The sequence below is a fragment of the Psittacula echo genome (genome assembly GCF_963264785.1).
Source record: "Psittacula echo genome assembly, chromosome: 5".
NCBI lineage: Eukaryota > Metazoa > Chordata > Aves > Psittaciformes > Psittacidae > Psittacula > Psittacula echo.
The window spans coordinates 43,820,185-43,841,821 of NC_137739.1; the positions used below are offsets into that span (position 1 = coordinate 43,820,185).

The 21,637-nt window shown below is 39.9% G+C and overlaps 1 protein-coding gene across 1 annotated transcript in view; it reads left to right on the top strand.

Annotated features, from left to right (window-relative positions):
- Window positions 1–1,922: 1,922 nt before the first annotated feature.
- The window catches only part of RASGRP1 (RAS guanyl releasing protein 1), a gene marked incomplete at both ends in the record, with an annotated part of 39,740 nt that continues 20,025 nt past the window's right edge, over window positions 1,923–21,637 (top strand). Inside the window, 3 exons of the mRNA XM_080618512.1 lie at window positions 1,923–1,954; window positions 4,380–4,549; window positions 21,443–21,540. Of these exons, the coding sequence (XP_080474638.1) occupies window positions 1,923–1,954; window positions 4,380–4,549; window positions 21,443–21,540 (300 nt within the window). The remainder of the gene's footprint in view (window positions 1,955–4,379; window positions 4,550–21,442; window positions 21,541–21,637) is intronic.

Genomic DNA, 21,637 nt, shown 5'->3' on the forward strand with positions numbered 1-21,637 from the left:
TGATCCTGTGAGGACACAAACCAGGCATAAATCTACTGTACAGTAGAAACCCACTTCATCTGAAGAACATTATATTGAAGGATCAGTATGTCAGACTGTTGTGTGGGCATGTAAGTTACAACTGAAATTTTGCATGAGATTGCGTACTGTAAGATTTACATATGGATTTCCTTCTGACCTCAAAGGTGTTGTGCATATTGTTTCTGTCAAACCTGTGTTTATTTGTGTGTGTATGCACACACATGAACTGCTCAAGGAAAATACATTAAAGAAAAAGCAAAGATAGTTGGGATGCACTTCTCTGAAGTATAATTCAGCCAGGAAATTGGCTTACCAACATAATTGCTACCGATAATATCACAGACCACATGACCTGTGGTCTTGGATATATATGAATGTATTTGTGTTTGTTAAACCACAGCAACCTTCGAGCTCTGTGCTAGGAATGAGCTGAAAACTTACTCAGAACGTCACCTACTGAATCACTGATACGATTCCAGAAGTATGTGGGGTTTTTCCTTTTACCTGGAGGTTTTCAGCAAAGCAGAAGTCGGGTTCACACAGCTCCTGCTGTGATAATGGCTGTTACCACTCCCTCTGAGAAAATGCCACTGAGCTGCGTCCTTTGCAAAACTGATCATTTTTGAGACCTAAAGAGAAATGTGCCCTGACTGTTGGCAGGGAATTATTCTGAATACCTAAACCTTACCAGTTGGTCTTAAAATTGAAAAACAGCTTATGAAAACTGTCTGGATCTCAGTGTGAGGCCCAGTGGCATTCTGGTGACTGAGTAATTTTGAAGAACATAAACTGAGCTCTCAAAATAAGCTGTTGACAATGCAGCAGCTGGAATGCCTCGTGATCCAGTACTTTTGCACTGCTCCGTGGAGTGTATTTCTCAACAGAAAACCATTTGGTCAAAATGTAAGTTGCAGGATACAGGGCAAGTTTTCCCCTTCAGATTTCTTGCCTGGTTATTTCTCTTCAGAAGTAAAGGAGTTGTCGACACTGAGTTGGAAGAGCTTTCAGGAACTCGTGATCGTAGTAAAAGGACCATGAAAACTAGTGGGTCCCCATTCCTTGCTGTGCGGTTACACTGAAGGGACGGTTTAAGGTGCCAAATAATCAGAATCCTTAAAACCTAATTGTCAGTGTGGGTGTGGCACCTCTCCGCGTCCATCCCAGCATCCCGCAGACACTGAGCATACCACGGGGCGGGGGCGCCCCGAGCTCAATGACCCGGGCACTTTTCCGTCGGCCCGGGTGCTCGCCACGCTCCGCCGCGCACCACCCCGGGGCTGTCTACCGCCTTCCGTCCGGTTCTCCCCGGCGGCAGGTGTCGGCCGGGCCCCGGCGGCCACCCCACCCCTCCGTTGGCGACCCAGCCAATCACTCCACCCGCAGCCACGTAACGCCGGTGCTGTCAGAGGCTGGGGCTTGATCGGGGTTTCGGCGCCTTTGCCTCCCCCCCCGCCCTGCAGCGGCTGTCTTCTAGTCCACATGAGCCTTGACGGCCCATCCCAGCGTGGGGAGTGGGCTCTCTCTGCCCTGCACTGACCAGCTCGGCCAAAAGTTGTGCTGTGGAAAAAGTTGCGGCGGTTTTACGGTGTGAGCCGGAGAGCGTGTTTCGGTACCCGGTAAATCCGGTGGCTTCAGAGAAGAGCAGCCCAGTAGCTCAGTACTTCCTCCTGCCGATAAGATCTTCGCCTGCGCTAGTCACGGGTGGCGGTGCAGCCGCCTGCCCCACTTGAATTGCTTTCAGGCTCCTTCCGAGGCGAGACGGGGAGCGGGAGAGCGGCGAGGCTGGAGGAGGCGATGCGCGGGGCCGCGCCGCTCCCTCCGGCCTCCCCCGCCCCGCGCAGCCCCGCTCCCTGCGCTGCGGTAAGACCCGGCCGGGCGGCGGAGCTACGGCTGGCACCGGCATGGGAACTTTAAGGAAAAGGAGAGAAACCCAGTGAGTTGAGCTTTAATTCTCCAGGTCCCGTCTCCCGCCTTCCCGGGACGGTGCCCCGCCACGGGGCGGGCTGCGGTCCGGCGGCAGGTCTGGGGGTCACACGCCGCTGTGCCTGAGAGCGTGAGAAGCCCGCCCGGCGCGTAGAGGACTGGCGCGGTGCGCTGGTGCTGTGCTGCCCAGCGGGGGCTTCCGGGGGGCGGTGGTCCGAGCGTCTGGGGTTCCGTGGGGCCCGGGTGGGAAAGAGGAGGGAAACAGGCACTGGAGAGGGTGTGTGCGGGGAGGGCGTTGTTTCACCCTTTCGCGTACGGGTGTGCGCAGGACAGGTCGGTCAGCCCACGCTGGGAAAAACCTCACCTTACGGTCCCGGCGAGACGGCAGGGCGGGAGGGGCGGCACGGCCTTCACCCGGGCTCCGGTTACCTGCGACACCGCCGGCGGGGCGCGGAGCGAGAGGCCGGGGCGCAAGGCTCCTGCCCACCCTCCTCGCTGGGGGAACGCTACCTGCCCCAGTGCCACTTCTGGAGCTGGTGATCATTTGTTTGTGGTTCCTTCCCCACCGCCAAATAGCGTGCAGTGGAAATGCAGGGTGCTCGTGTCGTGTGTCCCCTCCCCCCGTCTGCACAGCTTTAATCTATTTTTTATGTCAAGCAGCTGAGGCAAGGGGATCCATTCTAATGAATGACACGTTAGTCCCAGACGTGTCACCGGCCGAGTTTTGATTGCCCAGTGCTGCCAAGTTGGCCACAGTGTTATTGCAAACTTTTTTTGGGGTGTGGACGCTTTAGTTTTTTCTATGCTCTGTTGCCAAGACCTAAAAATAACTTGTGCTGTAACTCGTACTTCATTACTACTGCATTGCTAAGATCCTATGCCCTGTGTTCAACAGGGCCCTGGAATAAAGTCAAGAGAGGGGTTTCAGCTTGTAAAAAGAAAACTCTGAAAGCTGAACAGGCCCTTGCTCTTTTTAGATGAGAACAGGAAGTCAGATCACAAAGCTAAGAGGGAAATTTAGAGAAAGGGGGAAGGGAAGAGAACATTCTTTGCATAGGCACTGTTAGCTTAACTATGGAGGAGCTGAGTGATGGTCGCTACTTCTGCAGTCCGGCCTGCATTTTCCTGACTTTTTTAACTATGGAGGCCTGGGGTCAGTGTTGGGTTGTGAGTGACATCACGTGTAGTTTCATGGCTTTCTCAGCATTCAAATGAGACAGAAAAAGGCTTGACTGGGGTGAGGTAAGGTCCAGTTGGTCTTCATAAGGTGTGCTTATTTCCAACTTCATCCAGGAGTACCTGTATGGGAATGTTTGTGTCTTTTCCTTCCTATTCTGTATGTGATACACACACTGGATAAATTTCTCTGCCTTTTTTTCCCCAGGACTGTTTATTAATGAAGTCTAGTATAGTGTTCAAAGAAAATTTGTATGAAAGCTGAAGGTAGCATCTTAAAGATGCAGGAGTCACTTGCTTAGGAAGACTGTGGAGTGTAAATTGTCCCTGAAATAAACCCAAGTTTTATTGAAACACCAGTCATTGTTGCCCTTTTGTGAACTGTATGGTTATATTCTCAAGTCAGATTTTGAGGTGGTTCCTGTTCTTTGCAGGCAAAAATGTTTCAGCACTTTTCATTGATATAAAAATGTACCTCTTTACTATTTCATGCAGAATTATGAACTTGTATGCAGACAATGAACAGCCTTTACTTCTATCTGTAAACATACAAATTCTTGCAATCTAAGATTTTATATGATCAAAATACAAGCCTAAAACTAGATATGGGCTTTATTTTGGTCTCTTTTATCTTTATTATTAAAGACATTAATCATGCGTGCAATTTTAAAACAACTTAGTAAGAAATAATAGTATAGAACAGATGCAAATTGATATGCTTTATTTGATTTATTTTGGTTTTAATTGTGAAATACTCCACTGTAAAGTTGCACTGATATTTTGTTTACCTAATAGTGATTTTCCAAATGAAATGAGTAAAGCTAGTCTGGCATTTTCCAGTGTGTGTATTAGTTGATTATAGTTATTTTTTTCCATCTTTGCTTTTGGTGGGCACACAAATATGTGGTAATAGATTACTGCATAACAATATACTTGTTACATAGTCTGAGGGGGTTTTATGCTTATGCTGTAATGTAAACATAAGTCCCCAACAAAGAACCAGTACTTCTGAAAATCTTGACAGATGATTCAAGGAGCTCTGTACTGTGTACTCTACAATCCATATTTAGAAGGGGGAGAGGGGGAAGTCACTTACTGAGCAGTCTCTTTGATGTGCGTATTAAGTGGGAGGGCTAGGTCTTTCAGCACCCTAGCTACAGGGGGATAACAGTCCTTTAAATCTCTCCTCCTTTCCCATGCAGTGTAAAATTTACCACTGGATCTTCTTGTATTTAGTTCACCATTGTGCTTTCTTTTAGGCAACCTGCCCAAGCATGCAGCACAGCCCCTGAATCAGCACTTGAGCTGAATCAGATCGGTCATTGTCCCAGCATCTCACATCTCACCCAGGTCACGATGGTGCCGTTGGGGCACTTAGCCAAAGGGGCCACTTTGGAAGATCTTCTTGAAACCTGCATTCAGTCTTTTGGTGAGTGGCTGGACGATTTTAGAATTTTGTTAATTTGTTACCATTCTGGCTACATTTAGGTCATTTAATAGTGATTGATTTATTAGTGGATTTATTAGTGGAGTAGAAAGGCATAACTGAGAATTTGCTATGCTGTAGGTGACCACATTCTTACAGGTTTGTGAATGTGTTTATGTATATATATGTGTAATATGTGCTAAGAGATAAGAGAGATTAGGGTGACTACTGCTTTTCCTTGAGAGAATAAGACAAACACCAGTCATCTATACTTCTGTGTGTGTTTTTTTTTGTTGTTCCTTCAAATATCAATTTGGTAAACTTTAGCAAGTAATCATTGTATTCACATATTGCAGTAATATTCTCATAATGTTTGCAAACAGTGTGTTTATATAAAACATCTTGAAATTAGGAGGGCTGTTTTTAAATTAGAGAAATGAAATAGTGTTGAATTGCTTCTTGCATTATCTGTATGTATTTGAAGTTGTTTTTCTACAAAACAGAAAGAATGCAAACAAAAATCACAACTGTATACCTTTTTTAATCTATCAGTTACCCATCTGTTCTTTTACAATAAGAACTTTAATATATGAGCAAGCATGACTGTTCCCTGAGTCGTACATCCCTGGTTTCTTTTTCCAACTTTTTTAATTACTAAATGTGTTTTTCTTTTATATTATTAAAATATGTTAGTACTGAAGGCACTCAAAATGATTCTGAATAATTTTCTTGTTAGTAGTTCATCTGTTTGTTAATTGCTGTCTCTCAGCCCTGTAAGCTATTCCCAAACCATGTGGCAACATCCTAGCTGCAGAGTAGTCTTTAGAAAATAAATGTACTTGAAAACCCACTAGGCTCTAAAATACTTAATCTATAGGTAAATAGTAACATATAGTGGTGATCTAGTGATAAAGCACATAAATACTGTGTAAACATGTAAACAATGACTAATGTTTCACATTAATTGGAAATTTTTATGCTTTTTTTTTTTTTTAACCAGCATGTGCAGAGAAATGCATGGCTGAGTAAAGCTGATGAAACAAGTAATTGTCAGTAACGTTTTGCTTCTTTTTGGCTCTTTTCTCCTCCATTTAATAATTGTAAAGAACATACTCACTGGACTCTATAAAGCCCCAATTCCTAAACAAATGTCGATTAAGTTTAGATAAGACATCTAAAGCCTGTGTAAGACCTTCATACAGTTTTAATATTGTGACTACTTGACCAGTATTAATGTGTCCACATTTTTATGAAAAAAAAAGGTATGATAAATATAATATAAAAATCTAGTAAAATTATTATGGTGATTGATTTCAAGTACTGCGGGTGAAACCCTGAATAGGAGATTATTGTTGGCTTAATTATTTTAATACTTTTTAAATACTTTTTTAATACTCTTTGTATAACACATGCTTATGTGTTCTCAGATTCCTGGGCATCCATATGTTATAAGGAATAAGGTGACCAAAGAAAGCAAATGTACCTACCTAGTTCAGCTATATATGCGTGTGAATCTTTCTAAAGGGTTTCTTACCTCAGTTAAGTAAGTCCACTAAACAGAGTTTTCTTGAACCTTGACAGGTGGTACGTAGGTCTAGCAAAGTGAATTGTAATGTATCTGCAAACATAATCTTAAACTCACTGTTGATTGTTAGGATTATGGTGTGGTGCAGAAGTTTAGAATTGAGCAATTCATAGTAGTCTGTATTTGTACATCTTTTCTGACATAATGCATGTTTTTAAGCCATGTTGGAATTTCCCAGTAGAATATTTAAATAAATAGTAAAATACAACTGTTGCAACTATATATAACCTACATAACAAAGTTCTTTAAAGAAGGTTCTTGTAGCTACCAGTAAAACTACTGTGCAAAGTTCGTTCATATTGTTGTGCTAATAAAGGAACAGATGGAAAAAACTTTAATCTGGGATTTTGAGGAAGGGTGGAGGTAGGGAGAGAAATGATGGGAAAACCCCGTAGTTGCTGAATGATTAGTAGTAAACTGAGTGATTGAATAAGTTTTTCCATGCATGGTACTAATGTAAAGCTATTGCTGTGTAATAGTTCTGTTCAGACTGAGGTTATATCTTGAGTCTCGCATTCAGTCTCATGTACACTGACCTATAATATTTTGGATATTATTTTAGAAATTAGTTATTGTGATCTGAGCAAGCTTTATTTCAACATTAAAAATACAGAAACCCCTAAGACGTAAGCACGGATTTCCTTTATATATTTTAAGTTTGCTTTTTGGAAAAGGCCCTTGATTCATTTGCTGTCTAGGGTTAAGGAGAGCAATATGCAGTAGGTAGAGATGATACATTGCATTTCGGAATATATACTGCATTATGTTAAGATCATACTGCACTTGCTAATAGTATGTGTACAATACACAAACAATTCCTATATTAAGAATGCAGCTGAATTTATGCTTGTGGATTCAATTATACAAGTTTGGAAAAAGCATATAATGTGTAAGAGAGGCTGCTGTCAACAGTGGTGTGTAAAGGAAGTCAGCAGCTTTTTGCCATATTTGCAGAGAATATCATGAGAAGTTCTGATCAAGAAAGTATTAAGAATTAATACAAACTTACAGCTATGAAGAACATGAGTATAAGTTATTTATCGTATGGTAAGGATAAGAGGAAGAAATGAGAAGGTTAAGCTTTGCCACAGTCTTGTAAATGGATTCCAGGATGTTTTGTAGAAAGACAATTTTTGTCCAGACAGGCAAATTAATCCAAAACCTATGTAAAGGAGACAAGAAGCAAAGATTGGGTCTTGGTGATATTGTCTGTGGGTCCACAAGAGTGCTGGGTAGGTGATGATGCTAGAGTGTGGACAGTATAGAATGATTTATTTATTTATTTATTTATTTTAGAAAAGACCAGATGCTTTTTCATTAACTTAATCATCTAAACATCTCCTTGGGGATGATGAGTGTGTGCTCTTTCACTCACAAATCTGGTCTTCTTTAGCTTGAATTGAGGAATGATAGGCGTTCGTGACCCTTAGTGAGGGTGAGGATCATGAGGTACTGTTAAGTCATGTAGATGATCACTACTTCTGAGAGATCAGCATTACATCAGTGTTTCAGTAGCATGATGAGAAGGAGGTGCTGAAAGTAGAGGTTTCTTCAAGTTCCTTGAAAGTTTGCATCAGGATAGAGTCATAGAATAGTTAGGGTTGGAAAGGACTTTAATATCATCTAGTTCCAACCCCTCTGCCATGTGCAGGGACACCTCACTCTAGACCATGTTGCCCAAGCCTCTGTCCAACCTGGCCTTGAGCACTGCCAGGGATGGAGCATTTACCACTTCTTTGGGCAACCTGTTCCAGTGCCTCACCACCCTCACAGTAAAAAGCTTCTGCCTTATATCTAGCCTGAACTTCCCTGTTTAAGTCTAAACCCATTATCCCTTGTACTATGACTACAGTCTCTGACAGAGTCCCTCTCTGGCATGCTTGTAGGCCCTCTTCAAATGTTGGAAGGCTGCTATGGGTTCTCCATGAAGGATGAGTAAGATGAATCACAGAATGGTTTGGGTTGGAAGGGACCTTGAAGACCGTTGAAGTTCCAACTCCCCTGCCATGGGCACACCTTCCAATAGGCCAGGTTGCTCCAAGCCCCATTTAGCCTGGCCTTGAACACTTCCAGGGAAGGGGCTTCCACAACTTCTCTTTAAAGACATTATCCTTTGTCCTGTCCCTAAGTGCTGTTGTATAAAGTCCCTCTCCAGCATTCTTGCAGGCCCCTATTAGGTACTGGAAGACTGCTCTAAGGTCTCTCCAGAACCTTCTCCAGGTTGAATAAGCCCAACTCTCAGCCTTCATAGGAGAGGTGCCCTAGCCCTCTGATTATTTTTGTGGCCATCCTTTGGGCTCACTCCAGCAGTCCCTTCTTGTGTTGGGGCCCCAGAGTTGAACGCAAACTCGAGGTGGGGTCTCACAAAAGCGGAGTAGAGGCACAGAATCACTTCCTTTGACCTGCTGGACGTGCGCCTTTTGATGCAGCCTAGCATCTGGTTGGCTTTCTGGGCTGCATGCACACATTGCCAAGTGTTGTTAAGCTTCTAATCAACCAACAACCCCAAGACTTTCTCTTCAGGGCTGTTCTCAATCCAGTCTCCTCCCAACCTATATTTGTACTTGGAATTGCCCTGACCCAGGTGTAGGACTTTGCACTTGGCCTTGTTGAACTTCATGAGATTTGCACGGATCCACCTCTTGAGCCTGTCAAGGTTCCTCTGGATGGCATCTCTTCTGCACAGCGTGTCATCTGCACCACACAGCTTGTCGGTGTTAGCAAGTGTGCTGCTGAGGGTGCACTCAATCCCCCTGTCCATGTTATCAACAAAGATGTTAAAAAGTGCTGGTCCCAATACTGACCACTGAGGAACACCACTTGCCACTGAACTCCACTTAGACATTGAGCTGTTGACCACACTGAGTGTCACCATCCAGCCAATTCCTCATCCACTGAGTGGTCCGTTAGTCCAATCCCAGTCTCTCTAATTTAGAGACAATAGTGTCAATTTGCTATCTTCCAGCTTTGTCTGGACTCAAGTCTTTAAAGGTTACTTAGAACTACCTAACAAACAATTCCAAGAGTGCACTTGAAGGTCATGCTTTATAAAAACACTTGTGTCTTCCTAAAAACATTTGAGGGTCATTTGAGAGGTGAAAAATACCTAAAACCTCAGAATTTTAATGTTACAAAAATATTTCTGTACTTAACCTTTGAGTGCAAGATCTTACTCACTAGCCTCTTACATTTGAGTACTAGAAGCATGTTTACTGTAGCACACAGAAGACCTATGCTTATCCTACAATTCGGGCACTTCAGTTACTGCTAGACGAGATGAGTGTACTTAATGGAATAAAGAGATTATGATTATATTATAAATATAATATATATTAATATATTATTAAATATAAATTATAAAGATATTATGAAACATCCTCTTTAAAAGCATGTCACCATGCAGTGTCCCTGGGCTTTGGGAAAGCAAACAAAACATTTCCCAGAGCATCTGGCATAATTCTGTGTGGAGGTTCAGCCACAGTAAACTGCAGTGGAGTTAGTTGTTTATACTCCTGTGTCAGTCTTTAATACAAAGACAGAAATTAAAGATGTAAACCCATGGCTACTACTTTTCAAAGAAGTTAAAAATCGTAACCTCAAAGATTAGTGATGTTCTAAATAAAACTTACGTGAACCTAGTTGCAATTTGCAACTTCTCATGGTTGTAATGCTCTTGGACAACTAGTTCTAAGAGTAAATTGTGATATAAGTTGTTCTGTGGTGTCTGATCAGTGCTAAACTAGCTGGTTGGCTCAATGTGTGATAAAGTGAGAGGTCTGCAAACAAACCTTAGAAATTCTGGAAACCACTTCCATACTGATCTGGATGAAAGATACCATTAATTGTTCTGATAGTAACCAGAAATCTGTCAAAGGTGCTGGTGCTGATTTCCTCTTAGGTGCTAACTGCCTAAAACTGTACAAGTTAATCATAGTTAACATTTTATAGAATAAAAATTAACTACATTAGCGGAGCTGTCTAGTTATGTGAACAGATAATATTTCTATAGCTAACTCTTTTATCAGTGCCATGCAAAAATATATTGAGTCTTAGGAATTCTTTGACAGCCAAGAAAGTATTGCATCCATTTTACAAACAATGAAGCAGGCAAGTTAGAGTTCTTTCATTAAGAGAACTATAGCCATTTTTTCCTCTAAACTACAGAAAATTTGAAAATTGTATCCATTTTCCCCCTTTCAGTTATCTGGAAAAACCTACTGTACTCTTAACATAAATAAATTTTTCAGTCTGGTTAAAACATACAATAACTACTAAAACAATCAGAGTTCAAGTACCGAGTTTATCTGTGTCCTTTTACCCAATTTACTATATGCCAAATTCTAACATAGAATTCTGACTCAAAAGCAGTTACTTCTTTCAAGGCCTATGCACAGCCACAGAAGGCAAATTTGGTCATTTACTTCTTTCTGTTAGGTTTGCCTGAACAGTCATTTGTTTTTCTCTCATGCTCCACAAACTTGCAGGGTTCCACCCCTCATCCCTGAAGCCTAGGCTGAATGTTGAGGTCTCCAGTCCCAGTTAAAGTTAGTTAAACTTTACTTTAAGTAAGTAGTTAAAGTTTAGTCATGGTATTGTTATGTATTAAAATGTTGTTGATCATTGTGTGTTAAGTAATCTGGGTGCGTTTTGGTCAAATACAGTGCAGAAACTGTAGTATTGCTTGGCAACAGAAAGTACGTTAATGATCAATTAATGATATTGTGGGAACAGAAGAGTCATTACTGCTTTGGAGAATTCATGACACTGTGGGAACAGAAGAGTAGTTACTGCTCTGGAGAATTCTAAGTGCTGTTTAGCTACCTATTAAAGTTAATTGTGATCGTACCAAAACGAAAATAGATTTCTGTTTTAACCCAATGTCTGTGGAAAAAGCTTTCCTGAAGAAAAGAAACTTTACGTATCTTTACATATAATTTTAAAGTTCTATTTAGCTAATTTGACTTCAGTCTTTTCAGTAGTTCTTGACTTTGGAAAATTATAAGTAATAAAAAAAATTAAGAAAACTTAGACTTCTTGCTTTATAAAGTACTTTCCATTTTACTTATATTTACCACAAGGATATGACAGAAAATTCTACCTTATACCTCTAAGTATAACTTCAGAAAAACAACATAACTTTTATTTAACAATGCCAAAAAGCTTAAATTTCAATAGAAAATAATTAATTCTCCATTCATGTATGAGTTTAAGTCTTTCTTCACCTCAATCTTTGTATGAAGTTGAAGCAAGAAATAAGTCACTTGTCCTTTAAGCTTCCCCAAGCATTTTACTTTCTGTGTTAACTGTTTTCATTGTGTGTGCTTTAGTGTGAAGTCTTTCAGTGCTTTGCTGTGTGTTGCCAAGTTTAAAGACATACCTTTGCATTGTTTTCTTAAAAGTCTGAACAAGGGGTCTCCTTAGGTTGTTACATAGTTCCCTGTATGTTATGCAGAACAGGCTGGAGATTAAAAGCTAACATAGCTTTCTAAACATGATACCACCTTTTTCCCCCTATTTCTGAGATAAGAAGGTGCAAGTGCAAAAGCTGGCAAAAGGCAAAGGTAAGAGAGTACCTGTTGGGTACTGTTAAGATTGTATTGGAGATGACTTCAGGAATCTCCAAACACCACAGTTTTAAGACTCAAATATATATAGAAGTCATGTTAAGAAAAATTCAGTGCCTTGTGCCACCTCTATTGTGATGAAAGATCATTAAGAGAGGATATGTTTTTTTTTGAGATGTGGAGCTCCTTTGACAGAGAACAGCAGTGTGATATGTCAGGAGCTTCTTCTCTTTTTTAACCTTCAAGTTTTTTTGGAAAAAGATTCACCTTCAAAATTTTCACTTTGGGTGTGGGTGAGATTGTCTTCCCCTTTTGTTCAGGAGAACCAGTTATGTTTGATGTTGATCTCCAGTATGAAGTGTTTTTAAAAAGTATTGAAAAAAAATAAGTACTTTTTTTAGGTTGAATAACAGAAAATAATCAGATACCTTTATTAGTAATATTAAGGAATGCCTTGCAACAGTACTTAAGAGGCATAAAATTCTGCTCTGCAGTAGGCCAGCTGGTACAATGGGACCAATAAAGCTTACACTTGAACACATGTGGGATTGTTTCTCTGATGAGTATTTGGCATATGGCAGCTGACTTGAATCAGCAATTGGGAAGCTTCTGTATGTAGATATTTGATAGTGCTGCCTGCTGATTAGGTATGTTTTAAGTTCGGTATGAAGCTGTGGGGTTTTTCTGAAACTTTGGTTCTTTTGGTCCATGGTGAACAAGAGGTGTTTTAGTCTAAGAATGAACTGTTGTGGTTTAACTTCAGTCATCAGCCAAGCACTACACAGATGCTCACTTACCCCCACCTCAGTGAGAAGGGGGGAAGAACTGAAGGGTAAAAGCGAGAGAACTTGTGGGTTGAGATAAAGACACTTTAATAAGTTAAAGGAGAAAAAAACCCAAACCAAACAAAACCAAACAACCAAAACCCAAGCGAAACCAAGAAAAATATGTGATGTAAAAAACCCTGATTGCTCATCACCAGCCCACTGATGCTCAGCCAGTTCCCAAGCAACAGCAGCCCCAGCAAACTTCCACCCATTTTTTATTGCTGAGCATGACATGATATGGTATGGAGTATCCCTTTGATCGGCTGGGATCAGCTGTCCTGGCTGTGTCCCCTCCCAGCTTCTTGCCTGCCTTCAGCCTACTTGCTGGTGAAGCAGTGTGGGAAGGCATGCCCCAATTCCTGCGATAGAAGCTAGTTTTCCAGAGAGTCTGTAAGCACTGATTTCAGAAATATATCTAGAAGTTAGAGGAAAGGCTAGGAAGCTTAGGTATGTAAGGGAGGGAAGCCTGAAACCGTATGTCAGAAATATTAAAGCAGGAGTCTTATTGGAGTATTCATAAGTAATGAAAATTAAGGCCAGGAACTGGGATTTAAGCAATCTTCAACATCAACATCTCTGAGAGGAAAGCAGCTTGGTTGGTGTCTGCCAGTTGTTACAGTTTTAACCTTTGGATAGGTCTGACTTCCTGCTTCCTTAGATCTTTTGACTGGCTGCCCCAGGATCAATCATGCAGTTAGAAGCTTATAAAACACTGCAGTTGTGGGATGACCAAGTGCTAAGCATGCAGCTGGGTTCAGCAGTCAGTTGTGATAGCAGCCTTAAAAGTTTCTGATTCTGTTCTGGGAGTCTCCTTTGTCTTGTCCATCAATACTCATGCCAGCACGTAAGCAACACAACAGCTGTGTTGCCAGGCATTACACTTGAATTATTCAAGAGTTGCCTGCAGCTCAAAAGTTGCATATGGCTTCAGTATCATGATTTAAAGCATTGTAAAAGTCTTGAACTCTCAAATCATGTTTTGTAGGCTTTGGAGAAAAAGACTATTTGATTAAAAAGTTCTCATCTAAATTTGCTAAAATAAATATTTTAAACATGCTGTAGAACAATGTATGGGGGGTGTGTGTGGTAACTTTTTATCTTGTTCTATGTACTTGATCTGAATTTCCAAGGCTAATGGAGTGCTTTCCACCCACATTTAATCTGGTTCCTCTCGAAGTACATTTTAATTTCTGAAAATCATCCCATCTCCTCTTGACAAGAGCTTTTATCTTCTTGTTTTCATTTTAAAGAATTACCCACCCAGAGCTCTTTCTGCAAGATGTAGTTTTCCAAAAAGCTGTTTCTGAGAGAGTGTAATGGCTTTTTCCCTTGAGGTTTTTCTCCCCTAATGTTCCCTACCCTCATACTGAGCAGTCTTATTATCCTTTTGGATGCATGTTAGACTCACTTGTGAGTCTTGGATATATCTGCATTGTTAATGAATATTTAGAAGAGCAATAGTGGGTTCCCCTGCCCCCTTCCCTCCTTTCTGTAGGAAGTTTGAAGGGGGAAGTAAACTTGGAGAAGGCTCCAGTTTAAACGGTTTCTTGCAACATCTGTGTTTACTTGGCTTATTTAGCATTCTATGGGTGCAGGGATTGATTACAAAGTAGTATGATTCTCTGGATATACTGATTTGTTCTCATTTTAACTTTGGAGTTTCCACTCCTAAGACCAAATACTTGTGTAAACAAATTTATGTATGACTCGCTTAATAGTTGCAAGCACGTATGGACAATAAGACTATTTATTTATTAAAAAAAAAGAAAAAAAAAGCTTTAGCGCAATTCCCTGAATATTTTGGTGCTTTCTACTAAACATTATATCTTTCTTGTTGCTTGAGGGGGAAAACCACCATCCTGCATAAATTTAATGTAAGCTGGAGAGCTCAAGATTCCACCTGCTTTCTACTGCAACTAAAATTTAATCAATCATTATTTTACCTAATTAGTGCCTCATCCTTGTAAGGGCATTGTAATTAAGTTATGTTATTTCCGAAAGATGTTAAGCTCTTAAAATAATTATTTAAAATAAAGAAAAATTCACTGAGGATATGCACAAAGATCTGCATTTGGGGTAATCAGTTGTAAAAACAGTATAGTAAAGTCTTTGTTATACAGCATTTCTGCAGAAAAGTATCTCAATGTGAAGATGAATTTTAAAACTGAAAATGGTTTAATAATAGTGTACCATTGCAGAAGCTCTAAGATAAGTGCATGCATAGAGGGATGTGTGTGCCTAATTTTTTTTTATATTTATATATTACATATGTGCACTTACATATATAAAAAGGTACATGTAGATAAAGGCATTACGTACAGGATATTAAAAATAATATTCTAACTCTGATGCTGAAACCTCCTCTGGACTTCAATATTCAGGTGTGATTCATAAAGGCGCAAACTGCAAAGGGTTCAGAAAAGGACATCAAAGTTGACCAGAGATCTAGAAAACCCGGCTTCAGAGGAACAAGATTTCATGTTTCCTAGCTCAGAAAAGAGACAAGGGGAGCAATCCTTACATAGAGAAAATATATTGATAAGAGGAAAAATGTTTTTCCTCTCTGCTGGGAGCCAGGCATGATGGGCTTAAGCTGCCCAAGTTGCCTGAAGTCTTTGATTAGACCGTAAGGAATACTTTTTAATGTTGGAGATGTGCAAGTGCTGGAATAAATCACTTACAGAGGCTATGAAATTCTTGTCACTGTAGAATTTCAACAACAAATTAAACTGTTTCTGAAGCATACTGGCTTTGAGATTCTGCATTGGAGCAGGGGAATGAGTACATTAGCTCCTTAGCCCTTATTTCTGCCATAAACCGAGTTTTCAGGTGTCATTAAAATATGAAGGCTATTTCCAGCCTGAGAACTAAACACCCTTGTTTAAGTTGAATCTACTAGTTCACCCGCAATGATGGTGTTGTAACTGATGAGCAGGATGGTGGTTTCTCAATTAATCTGAGTCTGACCAAATGTCATCAATTTAATTAAGAGAGTTAAATGACTACCTCCGTTACAGGGTATCAAACTCCAAGTAGCAATAATAAGCCTGATGTAAGAAGACTATGATGTGTTGCATAAGTTTTAAGCTGAAGGGGAACAGTGTGTTTCCTGTTAGTGAAGGGAAGTTCCAGGAAGTGTCCGTGAAATACTCATGAAATATTTCATTCAATTTTGTTTGCTTTAAACAAGGTTTTCTCATAGTACTGCACCTCACGTGTGAGGCAGAGACGTTGACTTACGGCTGTTTCAGTTCAGTCACTAAACACTGGCATGTACTCCCGCATGTACCTCCATATTTCATACTTGTCTGTGTATTTCATCAAGGTCTTTGAGACCTTAAGATCAACAGTTGCCCCAGTTTTCAAATCACATGCTGCTTTAATAATCTTTGCAGAAATTTATAACACCATCCCCACACCATCTTCTTTAATCCACCAGTGAGGGAAGAAAGAAATGGACGATGCACAATCCAATGTGAATCAAGCAGAAGACATTTATTTCGTGTCTCGCATCCCTTTTATAGTCTACTAGGTGCTAAGCAGTAACCTTCTACTCCCCTACTCCCCTACTCCACCATCATCCCGATCTAGCAAAACCACCAAGGGCTACAAAACACCCACACTACCCAGTCTGTCCTTGAGATGCACATCCTGCTTTATCTTGTAAACCACCTGCTTTGTTTTGCTAACTGATCTTTACCCTTCATTGTTTTTACAGTTCCCAAGGCTTAGGCCCCAGCAGGGCATTAACACTTGGTATTTCCTTCAGGGTTCCCAAGGCCTAAGCCGGACCAGGGCAATAAGGCCTGGATCCATTTCGTTAACTATTTCTATTCATCACCCACACACCAGAAAAAAACAACAACAAACCAAACAACAACAAAAAAAACCTACACCACTTTACAGAAATCTTAAAGAATTCTGTGTAGCACTAGAGTGTAGCAGTATGTCAACCCACGACTTTCAGCTTTGCACTTAACAGGATGTCCTTGTTTTGGCTGGGATAGAGTTAATAACACACCGGTGTTTTACTTGTTGCTAAGTAGTACTTGATCTAAGTCAAGGACTTTTCACTTTTTAGTTTTATTTCTTTCTTTTTGTTGTCTCTCATTTCATTGCTATTATTCTTAGTAGTATCTGTATTTATAAATTTATTTAGTAGTAGTAGTATTCAGCCTGAAGAAGAGAAGACTTTGGGGACACTTTATAGCAGCCTTCCAGTACCTAAAGGGGGCCTGCAAGAATGCTCGGGAAGGGCTTTTTACAAGGGCATGGAGTGATAGGACAAGGGGGAATGGCTTTAATCTGAAAGAGGGTAGATTTAGATTAGGTATGAGGAAGAAATTCTTTACTGTGAGGGTGGTGAGGCACTGGAACAGGCTGCTTCGAGCAACCTGGTTTAGTGGAAGGTGTCCCTGCCCATGACAGAGGGGTTGGAACTAGATGATCTCTAAGGTCCCTTCAAATTCAAACCATTATGATTATATGGTAGGATTCTATTGTAATTTATTATTAAACTGTTATTATCTCAACCTACATGCTTTATCTTTTTTTCCGATTCTCCCTGTCTCACGTGGGGGGGTCAGGGAATGAGCAAGTGGCTGCATGGTACTTAGCTGACAGCTGGGATTAAACCACGACACAAGACCTCCTGGCAAGTGCTTGATTCTTTCTTGCATTGTATAGTCTTTGGTGCTACTTTTTGATAACCACTGAAAGACTTAGGGGAGTTTAGAAGTTATTCATGTTCTTGGTAACTTAGTCACAGATCACGTGATGTCAGTGCTCTGTGATTCACTTCTGATTCATTTCAAATGGTACACTAGATGATAAAGTTGGAACCTGCTTATGAAATAAAGACAATGATTATGAAATAAAGGCCTCTTAGACCTAGAAAAACTAACTTTCTTTATTGCAGAATTCAGTTCAGTTAAGACATCCTTGGCAATCTTCCTGTCGCCTTATGTTGCACTCATGAGTGGGAAGGTCTCAGTACAATTGTTTTATCTATCACACATACTCTTTAAATATATTTACCACAGGCTTGATGGCCATCAGCACTTAGTGAAAAGCAGGCAATATGTTCTTAAAGCCTGGCTTGTTGGCTTTTGAGTACTTTGATTCTTTCAAGTATTCACTAGGAACAAGTGATACATCAGTTTATTTCTAAATCACAGATAACAGGGAGACACCAATTGGATCATGCGATAGAGCGGCCAATGGGTCTAGATTAGGATATTCTCACTCTTGTGTGTACTGAGTCTCAGGTGCAATGGAATTTTTGTAACTGTAGTTTTTAGTGTCTTTGAGTCACTAACATAGATAATAAAATATTTAGCCCTAAATGTTTTTATGTTTTCATTCTTGTAGTTAAATACTGGAAAAGTATATTCAACTCCTGTTGCCTTGTTTGTTTTAGAGAATATTTATTAAACCAACTTAGTACAATAAGGGCGTTTACATGAGGAAAAGTATGTAACCAGTGGGTTGTTTGTTTTTTGCTGCAGTAAAACAAAGCTGAGGATTATACAATATTTTGTAGTTTTCTTTAAGATAAATTGACTGAAACACACCCATTCCGCTTTGTTTAGTATTCACTTAGTGGTTTTTGCTCAGCAAGGTGTGTGGTTAGGAACAGGTATACAAACGGAAACAAAAATGAGTCTCAAAGTTTTAAAACAAACTGTTGGAAGTTCAAAAGAATGCTGTAAGGGCATTCAGAAACACTCTTGCAACACAGTCAGGAAAGCCCTCTTATTTGCTTCACCATTTGCAGAGAGGCAGTTTAACATAACTTTTGTTACTTCCTTACACACACCTGTTTAGAAGGTTGGCTCTCCGAAAAGAAGAGACCTAGTGGTCAGAGATGTGAAAGATCCAATGACAGTTCAGAAACTGAAACTGAGCTGGAGTCTGTTCTTGACTTTTACCAGTTTAACTCCATGATTTGTTTTTAATTATGACTTTTTGAAGTGTAAATAGAAGAGGAATCAGACTCAGTGTTTTCCTCTTTAGTAGCATTTGCTGTATCATGGTGCATGCACTTGAAAAGTGCTTCCTTTTAAAACTGAGCAGGAAGATGACATTAAATATTTGATATGCCATGTGTTTGTAAAATTATTCCATTAAGGCTTGCTGCTCAGTGCTGAACTGTACTGGGAACTTTAAGATTTTTTTGCTGCAGAGTGTTTTAATTTGTTTTTAAACTATCAGTAATACAGTGTTTTTCTTTGTGAAGATGAGCTTTTTAGTTTGTTGAGAGAATGGATAACAATACTTAGTACTGCTTTAGTGTGTGCAAAATAATTGCATGTCATCGTAGTGCAGTCTATCTCTGTTGTGAGATAATTAGGTCTCGATGTTATGAAGCATAAATGCACTTCTATTATGCAAGAAAATACCATAAATGTGTCGACCTAATCACTAACAGTAGGCAGAACATACTGTTTTTCTCTGAGTCATGGTAAAATGGAAAAGGGACCTTCGAGAGGACAGAAATTCAATCTGGAGCTTTGTGCCAAGTGGTACCTATGTTATGTGATGGCAGAGGATTTTGGAATACGCACAGAGGAAAAACTGTTAGGAGGGTGAATTATTTGCTGTCTTTGTCAGCTGGAGATGATCTATATTGAGCACTTCTGAAAAGTTGGTGATTTAATTACAGCTGTATATACTTAATAGTATGTGTACACATAACCATTTGGCTTCCAAGTTAAGCATATATTGAACTGTTTTTCTGATTAAACAAGAGTTGTTGGATGGAGGTTCTGGCAGAACCCCAAGTTTTGTAAAATGGATGCAAATTGATGCAGGCCTCTGTGTGCAAGGCCTAAAATAATTTTACTCTTCCTGAAGACACTGGAAGAGTACAAAATGCCGAATACTACAGGCCTGAGTAAGTATGAGAATATGAAAAAGGGAATGCATGAACTTTGGTTTGTGCTATAAAACAGAGAACTTGTGGTATAAGTTAAGAGGCTTTATTTAAGTGTAATTTAAGTGTAAGTACAGAAGGTAGATTTAGAAATGGTCTCTTGTGTTAAGTGTTGAAGATCACCTGGAGCATAAAGTTCTCATTCTGGGCTTGATAGTGCTGAGTTGAGTGCTCCATGGTCACAGAGGCTCTGCCAGAATTTGCTAATCGGGATTTTTCCACTTGTCTTGCCTGAGAGGCCGGCTGTAGTAAGATGTTTCAAGACTGTTTATTGTGCCGAGTGTCCTCCAAACTGACTATGATTTTTGCTAGAGGACTGAAGTTACCCATACCAGCTATGTCCTCTGCTTTCAGGGCTTCACAGTTAGATAAACAGCAGCTTGTAAACTATAGATCTAGGCCATTCTGAGCCATCGTCCTACTAAACTGTATCTACTCGGCATAAAATAGAGTCAGCCTGTCTGCCAGCTTAAATTAAAATTTGATGGAAAGAGATGAATCTCAAAGAATTGCATGTGTAGGAGAGACACATCCAGATTGGTGCCCACATTGGTGTAGGGACAGTTGTGTGAGCCCAGCAGTGGTGTGATCTGATTTGCTGTCTGGCCAGTCAGCCTGGATTCAACCACAGCGTGTATTGCTTTAAGCATGAGCGAGGAGTTATGGCAGTGTTGTGTGGAAGAGAAGGAAAAGACTTTCAGGGAAGCATATTGTGATAATAGGACTATTGTGTAGTGAAGAATAATGGAGACAGATCTAGAGGAAATCAGGCTTTATTAGTTCTATGAAAGATCCAGTGTATTGTTCAGAAAGAAAGACCTTGGCTCTGAGGTCCTCTCTTCACATTTGGTACCTTCCTGTAGAAGGGCATAGGAAACTCTTGTTTAATGACTAACACGGATTATCTTGTTTTGCAAGTGGGCTAAGTTTAATGTTCTTTTTGATGTTGTGCAATTTAAAAATCCTTCCCCCCCATGTTAGATGCCATTTCATATGCTGCAAATCTGCTATTTCACCTTCCTCTTCCATTTTACATTATTGTGCATTGCTTCTGTATATTGTTGCTGTTAATGCTGGTTTAAGTGATAATTATATTTATCCTCACAGAGGACAGCGTATTTAAAATTATTTAAAATGGAAAATCTTCTTTTGTGTTTGCAAGGGTGTCTAATTCCAATTCAGGCTACTTTGGTTCTCTTATGACAGGTATAGAAAAACATCTGTTAATATTTACAAATACTTTCACTACTGTGTTACAGAAATTAAAACTTTTAAACATTCTGCTACATTTGATGTCCTTGATCTTTTCTGAATATGGAAAAAAAGACCACAAGACCTTTAAGATAGATCTCATCTAAAAGCCTTCTTCAAGTGACATCCTTGTAATACATAGTTTGAGGAAATGTGTTAGGATATTTAGGTCCATCACAGGGAGCATCAATAGGTTAATCTATGGGCTTCTGCATACATTGTATCTCGTTCCATGTGTTCTATGGAAGCTGTGCATGTACTTCAGTGTTAGGTATGTCAGCTATACAAACATCCTTACAAACACTTAAGAATACGGCCACTGATAAATTCAGTTGTGCCACTGACTGACTAGTATGGATCAGTAAGTGAATTCTTTTGCTCTGCAATTCATTAATTTGTTTCAAAGGTTATACTCATCTGCCTAAAGCTAAGCATTTAAGTGCATTGCTGGGCTGGGATCATTAAAAATAACTATCTGGATATTTTGAGTGCTTTTGACACTTGCCTTTTTGCTTGCCTTATTTTTATTTGTTTATTTATTTAAATTTGGTAAGGGTCTTCCAAATCCTGGTATGTAGCACTCACCAGAAAAATGGTGCACTTCCTAAGTTAGTAGGTTACTGCTATTTTTGAAATAGCATAGGTGAACAGGCCTGATGAGAATTAGTGTTCTGAAAAAAGCCTCTTTTACCGAGTTATACCAATATTTCAATATGAATACTCCTTTTTTTTCAGATTTAGAAGGAAATGCATATCAAAACAACCAGCTGCTAAAGATAATTCTGGCTATGCATCAGTTTATCATCTCCTCTGCAGACATGCTCCAGAAACTCATTGATCTATATCCTTTTTAATATTCACCTGCTGTTAAGGTAGTATTAGATAACTTGACAATTTTGAAATGGGTAAGTAGAGTATATTTCATATTTG